This window comes from Thermobia domestica, chromosome 3 (assembly GCF_964235325.1).
Source record: "Thermobia domestica chromosome 3, izTheDome1.hap1.1, whole genome shotgun sequence".
Classification (NCBI taxonomy): Eukaryota; Metazoa; Arthropoda; class Insecta; order Zygentoma; family Lepismatidae; genus Thermobia; species Thermobia domestica.
In genome coordinates, this window is record NC_137456.1 from 61,798,980 (window position 1) to 61,809,588 (window position 10,609).

At 35.5% G+C, this 10,609-nt stretch overlaps 1 protein-coding gene across 2 annotated transcripts in view; it reads right to left on the bottom strand.

The window, feature by feature from the left end:
- Positions 1-10,237, bottom strand: part of LOC145680437 (uncharacterized) — a 32,976-nt gene extending 22,739 nt beyond the window's left edge. For both annotated transcript variants that reach the window (XM_081750968.1, XM_081750967.1), the window contains exons 1-3: positions 9,984-10,237; positions 4,103-4,285; positions 553-744 (exon numbers count right to left, since the gene is read on the bottom strand). In XM_081750968.1, coding sequence (XP_081607094.1) covers positions 553-744; positions 4,103-4,285; positions 9,984-10,061 — 453 coding nt within the window. In that variant the 5' untranslated portion in view covers positions 10,062-10,237. The remainder of the gene's footprint in view (positions 1-552; positions 745-4,102; positions 4,286-9,983) is intronic.
- Positions 10,238-10,609: the final 372 nt, after the last annotated feature.

Sequence of the window (10,609 nt, forward strand, 5' to 3'; positions counted from 1 at the left end):
CGGGAGAGTAATGCTACCGGAAGTACGTTTTTTTCGCGCGCTACTTAGCCAGCTGTTTCACGCGCTATCCTAGCCATTTGTTTTAGTTGGTCAAAATTTATATCATGGAGTACAAGGGGAACAAAACGAGCCCTGCGTGGCTTCTAACCCGTTCCTACTATTACTACTACTTATCTGCACAAAAGTAAGTAAATCACTTTTTTGAGTATTATTTTCATATTAATTTAATTTAAAAAGTGTTATAAAATGTAAAAAAAAAACTTTCCTCGGGCCGGGTTCGAACTCACGCCAAAGGAGATTTTCGTTACTAGCATATAGCGCTAGCCCATTCGCTCACGAAGACCGACGACAACAAGTGTTTGATTTCTGGTATTTGAATGCAACGTGGCAAAAAATGGATAACGCCAACCAATCAGAACTGTGTTTTTCGTTCCTACTTCCGGGAGCATTACTCTCCTGAGCTGGTCCTGTTACCATGTGCTTGATGTTCTCCCAAAATAGTGTTACTCTACGGATGTCTCATTTATTTATGTCAGGGTAGTGTGGACGTACCTTTTGCTGATAATGGTCCCATCCTCTCAAGAAATCCTTTTCATTTTTATGCCTGTTCAAACGTTCCCACATTGTCTTGCTTAACTGTTTACTGTCATCATCAATCTTCATTTTGTAGTCAAATATAATTTTCCAAGCTAAACTTGATAGAATAATAGCCCAAATGAGTGTGCAGGTTACTATGAAAAGGAACTGAAAGATAAACATTCAAAAAGTATAAATATGCCTTTTGCACAACGTTTTATCTTCTAAAGTAATACGTGTATACAGGGTGTCTCAAAAGTTCCATGTTATAGGGTAATTCTGTTATTGTCAGAGTTACAACAAAATGTAAGAGGATACCATCTCCAAATATGACGTTTTCAATTTAAAGTGAAGAAATTTTTATTTTTAAAAAAATCGGACGAGCCGTTTGGGCTGTACATTATTCATGAGCGCAATGTTAAATGAAAGTGCAACGTTGCCATTTACCTGGACCCACAACATAAGTGAATGAAGTTACTGTCTTTCACACTAACATGTCGATGGCCAGCCCCCATTTCAAACAGTAACTTCATTCAAGTATGTTATGGGTCCAGGTGAAAATGTCAACGTTGCATTTTCGTTTCGAGTGTACAGCCCAAACGACTCGTCCGATTTTTTTAAAAAATCGTTCACTTTATATTGAAAACATCATATTTTATGACGGTTTCCCCTTTTACATTTTGTTGTAACTCTGATAATAATAGACTTAACCTATGTCAGGGGACTTTTGAGACAAACTGTATAATCTCTCTCTATAGTTACTGTTTGTATCAGTATTTTTTAATTTTTTTCTCAAAATTTTACTTTCTGTGTAGTAAACTCCCATATAAATAAGCTTGGAAAAATGAAAATGAATTGAAATCTTTTGAGTTTAGTGCCCCACGTTTATGCTGCAAGGCCAAGGGTAATGGTGATGATGAATGACAATAAAGAAATTAATGGAATGAAGGAAACGGGAGAACCCATGTATACAATAATGGTCCAAAACTCAAATTTGCGCAGACATTTTTTTTATAAGTTTTGTGTAGCATTGACAGCGAAGAAAACGAATTATTATGATAAATAAAAATAATATTAATAAAGGGCATGGAATAGTAATGTTTTCTCCAAATTATCCTATTTCTTCCCTATTTTCATTCCACATATTCTTTTATAATCATTCACTTTCATTAATTAACAGTCCCCTTTAATATACAGGCCATAAACTTGAGACGTAAACTAAAATGAAATAATAAAAATGGCGATTTTGAAAAAAAAATCTGAAATAAGTATTATAATGAAAAGCAAAATAATGAAGTAATGACAATTGTATTTAGAAGAGAAAAAGGTACTATGTCATTCTACAGATGACAATTATATTTAGAGAGAAAAATTTACTGTGGAACAAGCCAAGAATATATCGACTTAGGAGGATGAATTTTCGGGATTGAATAGTTTCTCATGTCTTTACAAACAACCATGGGTTCTAGTATATCCAATGTGATGCTGGCTTTAAACGAAAGGAACTCAATTCGAGTACTAGAACTTCTTGTAGTCATCTCTAGGATCGGTAGACATACACCAACAAAATTATGGTTCTGATCTGTGATGATAGATCTTGGTATCCTATCCTCTTATATGCGTTCAAATGCTGTTTAGCCAGGGTACCTTCGTGTTTCTGGTTGAAGAGGTTGATGCCAGGTGCTGAGGTAGGAAAATTTCAGTTAGCACTAGAGTTGATGCTTAGAAAAATCCAGCAAAGCGATTGTAGAAGAGAAGGAAAGTGTTTCTTATGTTTATTGTTCTCTCGGACATATGGGAAATACACGAATCTGCGTCTTTCAGCATGATCTGATGTCTTGAAAACAAATGAATCGAGAGGACCCAAGTAATATTCTTCTAAAATTTGTAGTTTACGAACTTTTACTGTTCTGTAGGAGTGTACGTAATTTTGTGTATACAAAAAGTTTGTAAGAAAGTGTTACAACGATGTCAATTCAACATTGAACTATAGGTTGAGTGTAAAAGGGAGGTCTGCAGTACTGGTTCAAGCATTTTTTTACTTTAATATCTCAAAGCTACACCAAATTGACTCAGGTTTTTCTGCAATCATCGGTTCAGATAATTACTGTCGTCTTCTAGGCTTCTGGGTGTAATAATGATCAAATCAGGACAAATTCAATATCGCAATACTATTATGAGGTTTGGATGGATTTAGAAAGAATTTTTTTGTCATCAAGAAATGTGTCGCTGGACGTTCGTAAACGATTTATTAAGACTCTGTTATGGAGCGTGGTGCTTTACGGATCAGAGACGTGGACATTGAGAAAAGCTGAAATATTCAAGCTGGAAACATTTGAAACGTGGTGTTGGCGCATAATGCTGCGCATATCATGGACCGAAAGGAAAAGGAATGAAGACGTACTAAAGGTACTAATGAAGGACGACAGATCGTGAAGATAATAAGAAAAAGAAGAAACAGCATGCTTGGCCATCTTATTCGGCACTCCGATGGATCACGGTGCTGATAGAGGGAAAGGCAGAAGGAAGAGCAGGAAGGGAAAGACAAAGGATAGAATATCTAGATGCAGTTGCGAAGAAGAGGCCTTATCAAAGTATAAAACAGGTCTCCCAAGTGAGAGAAAAGTTTTAAAATTTCCATGTTGCCCACCAACCTATGGTTGAGGTGAAGAAGAAGAAGAAGAAGAAGAAGAACTATTAAAGATTCCGAACTAATTTATACAAATTAAACATTTATTTTTCTTTCTCTGGAGCTATTTTTCCAGTAACTTTTTAAATGATTTTAGAATGACTACTCTAGCTTTTATTAGAACTGAAGGTATTACAGTTTAAAGAAAAAACTACTTTGATGAACGACACTTTAAGAATACGCTATGTACTAATGAAAAATTGGAACAAAGGGAAACGCTCTTAGATGTAAGATATGTTTATGTAAAAGCGAACATCTTTATCATGTTTTGTACAAATCGGAGAGAGAGTGAGAACGTTGCTGTGCTGTTTTGGCGTGGAATGACCACATGAATAATATAACTCCTTCTCTACGAGACCAACAAATCAATTGAGCTGTCAATCGCATTTGTAAAACTTAATTCAAAATTGAAAAATGAAATGAAATCTTTAGTTTTACGTCCCACGGTTATGCCGGTTAGGCTAAAGGAGACGGTGATAATGAGTAATGAATGAAGAAATTGGGAGGAAACGGGGGAACCCCGAGAAAACCCACGCACACGGTGTTTGTCCACCACAAAGTTCACTTGGCGGGAGTAGGGTTTGAACCCGAGACCCCTAGCACCAGAGGTGAACGCTCTACCACTGAGCCACCGCGGCCCCTTAATTCAAAATTGAATTATCTTCAATGCAACATGCTTCATATGAATCCCGAACGTTATCATGCTAACGATCATTACGTGGCTTGTCAATTGTTGCATGTGCATGGTTTTCGGGAAAATCTTAGGCTTTGTAGTACCGACATTTTAAGGAAAAATCCATCAAGGTAAAAAAAAAACTTATAAATATAAGAACTTACTAAGATTATGGTCCATCTTCGCCTCGGAGCAAGGGGACCAGTCACACTGCTTATCAGAACTATTGTGTAATAAGCTAGCAATTGTTCCACAATTATTTTAAATTTAGATCCTGCTATTTGGTCGTAGTAGTGAACGTTTTTATAAGTTTCGGCTATTCCAATTATACCGGTGAAACCCATACTCTGAAAAGTTACAAAAAGAAATAAGGTCTATGGTAATCCATCATTTTAAATGTAAAGTTACAAAAAAGAAATTAGATCTATGGTAATTCATCATTTTAAATGTAAAGTTACAAAAAAGGAAATAAGATGTATGGTAATCCATCATTTTAAATGTGATAATGAAATGTTGATGCCAGCTGTATTTACAATTTACGAAGACAAAGAAATAAAAGCTCATTAAAAATCTGTTGAAACTTCGATAGCCACGCATTCTGTTGCATGCCGTTTTGCTTACAGATAACGCAAAATTTGCATTTCAGTTTGCGATGACATTGGTTCGGATGGGTATTCTTATTTTCAAAATCTGAGGTAGATTCCATGTTTTCGAGGTTGCACATTCAGAATCTGACATTAGTTTTTTCCTAATTATCTTAGAATTACTAGCAATTCACTAGTTACACTCGAATCTACTAGACGACCCGCTCGGGAGACGAATACTCCCAGAAGTAAGTTTTTTCGCGTGCTACCCTAGCGAGCTTTAGCGCACAAAATTTATATCAAGGGGGTCATGGTGGAAGAAAACGAGCCCTGCGGGGTTTCCAACCCTTTCTTCTTCCTCCTCCTCCTCCTGCTACTACTACTACTTATCTGCACACAAATAAGAAAACCATTTTTTGAGTATTATTTTCATCTTATTTTAATGAAAAAAAAAGTGTTACGAAAATTTAACCCTTTATTGGGCACTGTTGCTCTCAAGCAACATCGCATTCTATTGTGTTATCCACACGAATTATAACTTCATAACTAACTAACTAACTCTATGGCCTATGGAACCTGGAGGTTCAATGCCGTGTTCACAAAAGCTCTCCACTGGCTTCTATCCTTAGCTAACTGCATCCAGTTTCTACTTTGTATTCCAATCTCTGTGAGATCCATCTTAATATTGTCCTCCCATCTGCGCCTAGGTCTTCCTAATGGTCGTTTTCCAATTGGTCTTCCAGTCAAGACTTTGAAAGCGTTTCTACTTTCTTCCATTCCAGCTACATGACCCGCCCACCTAAGCTTCCTAGACTTGACTACCCTAACAACGTTGGGTAAACCATATAAATTATGTAGTTCCTCGTTATGAAGTTTCCGCCATTCCCCATTCCCGTTCCTCTTGGGTCTGAATATTCGTCTCAGGATCTTGTTCTCAAGTACTTTCAGTCTATGTTCTTCCCTCAGAGTAAGTGACCATGTTTAGCAGCCATACAAAACAACAGGTATGATTATCGTTTTGTATATTTTAAGCTTCAATTGATAATTTAATTTTCATTATTGCTTTCATACAATATTCATATACATGATTTGCGGGTCGCTTCTTTAGACACTTGTAATCTTGGATCAAATGTAGTATTGTAGAAGCTTTATCTCCTACGTTCCGCGAAAGTTCTTTTTTATTTTTTTTTATTTGTGGTTTCTTGCTCTGTTGGAAAATATTTCAACGAAACTGTTGATAATTACTGAGAGTATTCTTGCGATATTTTGCCATAATAGGGCAATGCTGCTCAGTAGCTACACATAAGACCTATTTTATGACAATGTTGCTTTGAAATAAACACCCTGTATTTTGTAACCAAAGTACAAGAATACTTTAAAAATTACGAAATTATGATCAGGAAGACATAAAAGCAAACTAAATATTTTAATGGTAATGCTATCAATGCTTGCCAGTAAAAGGGTTAAAAAATTAAGAGACTTTCTTTGGATCGGGTTTGAACCCAGGCCAAAAGCGACTTCCGTTACTAGCACGCTCGGTCACGAGAACCGACAGCAGCAAGCATTTGATTTCTGCTATATGTATGCTACGTACCAAGAAACGGATAACGCCAACTAATCAGAACCGTGTGTTTAGTTTCTACTTCCGGGAGTATTACTCTCCCAAGCTAGTTCTACTAGTACCTGTTTACTTTATAATTCATCAAGAGCATAGTAGATGGTAGTCATCCATTTACAAGCAATTGTACAGCAGATATAGTTATGAGGAAAGAAAATAAGTTATAAATTTAGCTCATGTAATCTATATTCATTTTTATCTACCAATAAAATTGTGTAATGTGCATAATAATGCCCCTTAAAACTTCTGGTGTAAATTGTTTTGTAGTTCCTAAATTTATTTATTTCAGTTAACCTATGAAAAAATGAACGAGGGTAACATTATGAACAGAAGATAACTTGCATTCGTCAGCGCTAACAAATTTCTGTGATGTTGGAGTTCAGAGCACTGCATTTCTTCTCCATCTATTTCTCCCACTGCATTTGAAATATATTCACTCCGTTCACCGAAACTCAATACGCCATGCCAATAAATGTTTTTTTAAATATTATGTCACACCCTTGGCCTATTATATTATGCTTGTACCTTGTTATATGTTATTTTTTCCCTTACTCATCTGTCTGTATGTATATGGAATAAACAAATTAATAAATATTAAATATATGTATAACTCTTAGACCATCCACATTTAAGTACAATTTAACCCTACAATGGATATTGTATCATATTTGATACAAAATAAATTATTGCTAGTATTAGTGTTCAGGTCGTGAGCTGTATCACAAATACATATTGTATCATATCTGATATTTCTCCTGAGCACATAGTTCACCATATATCCGGTAGATGTCAGGAAATGGTGTTTCAGTACAGAGAGAAAGAAGTTGTGCGCGTGCTTAGCGAAGGTGAGAATAGAAGAGTTTATGGGTCGTCTACTTTGAAGGGCAAAAATTTCAAGTTCATGAAGTAAGTTTTCTAATTGTTTTTATGTATGCTATAATTTGATTTTATACGAGACAGCAACATGAATTATTCATGCATAATGTATCATAAGTGATACAAAGTATTTTTATATTTTAGCACGAAAAATTACTTTAGGACATTTTTCTATTCGGATATTAATTAGAAGTGCCTTATCATACGCCTGTATATTATTTCACTTAATACAAAAAAACCTTGCACTGTAGGATTAACTTTTATATATGAAGCACTTACCTGAAGAAAGGGCAAAACCCTTTAAATGGGACGACGGATCAAAGAAACATTAGGATAACGGAACTAAATCAATAAATAAATAATTCCTGATACCCACTCCTAATACTGTTTACTATTCATAAATTGACGTCACTGGCCCAAGAGAAGGTGTTACCATCTATTGATGAGAATGAAACTACAGTATGAAAAGCCATTAGGATTTAAGTTGTGTTTACTTCTGTGATCCTGTACTCATGTCCTATCGACAAAGAAATGGTAAATCGTGGTTGTAAGATAGTCAGGATGTGTTTTGTTATATCTGCTGTGAGTTTGTTCCTAAGAGACAAAGGCAAGGCATCACGAATATTTTCCCTAGAAACGCATCTTAAGCTTATTTTCTTAGTAACCAATCGAAACCATGCGCTCCACATACAGTGTATCGTTCTTGTGAGGAATCTTTGAGAAATTGGAGTGAGGGAAAACAAATGTCTATGCCATATGGAGTTCCTATGGTTTAGAGGGAGCCAAGGCATCATAGTGATGATTGCTTCTTCTGCTCTTGTGAAATTGTTGAGCTCAATGCAAGATTTAAGAAGGTAGTTTACTGAAACATTCCATCAGCCATAAAACACGTAGGTCACAGTTCAGACATTTCTATCCCAAAACCTTCATCACTTCTAGAGTGCGTTAGTGGTTCTAGCTCGCCAAGTTAGGAAAGTAACATAGAAGATGGCAACTTTGAACAGCCATGTGATTCATTTCAGCCTATACATTTTTTACAAAATGATCTTAATGATTTGGTTTGAAACTTGAAGCTGTCGAAGGAATCAACAGAAATTGTTCGTTCTAGGCTTCACGAAAGGAACTTTCTTTCCTCTGGAACAACGTTTGTCTGGTAGAGACGTAAAGAAAAACAATTTTCACCCTACTTTGTACACAGTAATTTTCACCCTGGAATCTCTTGTGTACTGTTGTGATGTGCTGGATTTGCTTAATGAGTTAAGTTTATGCTGTACATTCGACTAGCATAAACTGTTGATTCTAACACAAAAGTTTAAAATGTATTCTTTCACATAATAGAAATAAGTACCCATCTGTACCGTATTGTCCATTCGATTTCAATGAAAGAAACTTACGAAATCATGAAATTAATTCTAAATAAAATTAAATGTTAATTATATTGTAGTGATGTAGAGTTTCAAGGTTTTGGACATTTTACTTGGACAACAATATAGATATACAAAGATGCTACGCTTTATTCCGAGTATGATAGTAGAGCAAGAATTCAACGTTTGGTAAGAAGGAAGTGGCTGTTAAAGGTAATCTGGAATCCAGATCTAAAAGATTCCACATGAATGTTTAGTTCATCATTACAAAATGTTACTTCCATCTCTTCAGTAAGTTGGGATTTATCAAAAAAAAAATTGTGAAAACACTTGACAAACAGGAACAATGTTTTAAATTTAAATGTAATGAATTTTCATCCTTGTTCTATGGAAAAGTGAAAGAGGGCGTATTTGTTGGCCCCGATATACGAAAACGTATTGAAGAAAGATATTTTGGAGTTTCAATGAATTCAACTGACAGAGATGCGAAAAGGATATGGGCTGGAGCAAACTCTAGTTGCTGTCAGTCACTTAAAGTACTATGGTGAAAATACATAAAGGTGTTCGAGTCACCAGACTATGTCAAAGTCTTCTTTGTGGAATTTTCCATATTAACTAATGTTATTTCCACCTTGTTATTTTGTTGTAATTACAAATATATCATCTCTATTAATGTGTTTTTTGCCCATTGGTCTTTTTTGCCCATTTTTTGGTGAAGTACTACAGGCGATGTATTTTAAGTACCATAATGAGAATTAATCCTGAAATCAAAATTTATTACAGATATCGTTACAAACCTTTATTAATCTTCAAAGTACGCCCCTTGAGCGTCAACACACTTTTGCAGGCGAGTTTTCCACGCTTCGTATGCTCGCTGAAAGTCAGCAACTGGAACAGCCTTCAGAGCACGCGTGGCAAATCTCGTACACGTTATTCGTTGTCTCCGGTTCTTGAGCTTGACGGGCGACTTGCGCGGGGTTAGTCCTCCACATTCTCCTGGAGTTGTTTTAACTTTTTTTTGCCAACTAAAACCATGAGCTTTGTGATAAACTTTCACTGCCGTACGCTTGCCGAATCATTTCCAGCGTTGATGTACTAGATTTTCCAAGGTGAACCAAAATTTGTTACGAACCAAAAGCAAAGGTTCAATGCTTTGCTGCATTTTGCTCTTGCACACACTTGTTTGCAGACATCCACACCACAATTGATCATGCCTCGACAAGTCAGCAGGCAACTGCCGCTTGGAGCGCTTTCAAGGTCAAAGATCCCACTACCGACTTCAACCGATCCCAGTGCGCTCTGACGTAGTCGCATCAGAAAAAAACATTCTCATTACTTAAAATACAGCCCCTATACATTTTAATCTGTTTAAGTGCACCCTTTTGCTTTCGAACTACTATATTTTACCTGCTAGTTTTAAAATAGTAACCTAAAATTAATAAACTCCAATTTCAATTTCATATTCTGAGTGAAACATATTTAAAGATAATAACAATAATTGTTTGTCATTTCCGCACAAAGGACAGCTGAGCATGTAAATTACCAAACTACGAACTTCACCTTTTTTATGCAGCACTAAGAACATAAAAATATAAAGATTTACCAATGTAAGGATACATGCAGTGTAAAACAATGATTTAGTGATACGAAAGTTACACCAAATTAATCTTCGGTTGCACATTATTTAACATTTCTACTATCATTTCTATCTGTCAACTAGAACTCTGAAATATGCTTAAGCCCAGGTCAATATTCTCCTCTATTTTGTAAATAGGTACAACACCCTTTATTCATTTCTTAATGAATAACAAAATAGTAACATAAATGAACTACTGTAAATGAAAGCTATGTAGTGTTTTCTTCTTCTTCTTCTTCTTCTTCTTCTTCTTCAATACTTTTATTAGTGAAAACAATAGTTGAACGGAACAAGCAACATTCTTATATGCTACAAATGTAAAATAGTTTTAACTTACGAGTATAATTGTTTTATGTATATAATTATTCAGGAGTATGGCGATATGACGGCAGTAGAGATATTGTTTCTAAATTGTCCACAATTTAAATTTGTTTTAATTTATAATTTCGTTGTTAGTAATCACACATGCTTTGGATGAAGTACACTATTGTCTACCATCATTTGCATTAGTTATCCTGAGCCAAGGTTCGTATGTCCTGAGCACAGATCACATACTCGTAGACAATAAACTCTGCCACTGAATCACCGAGTTC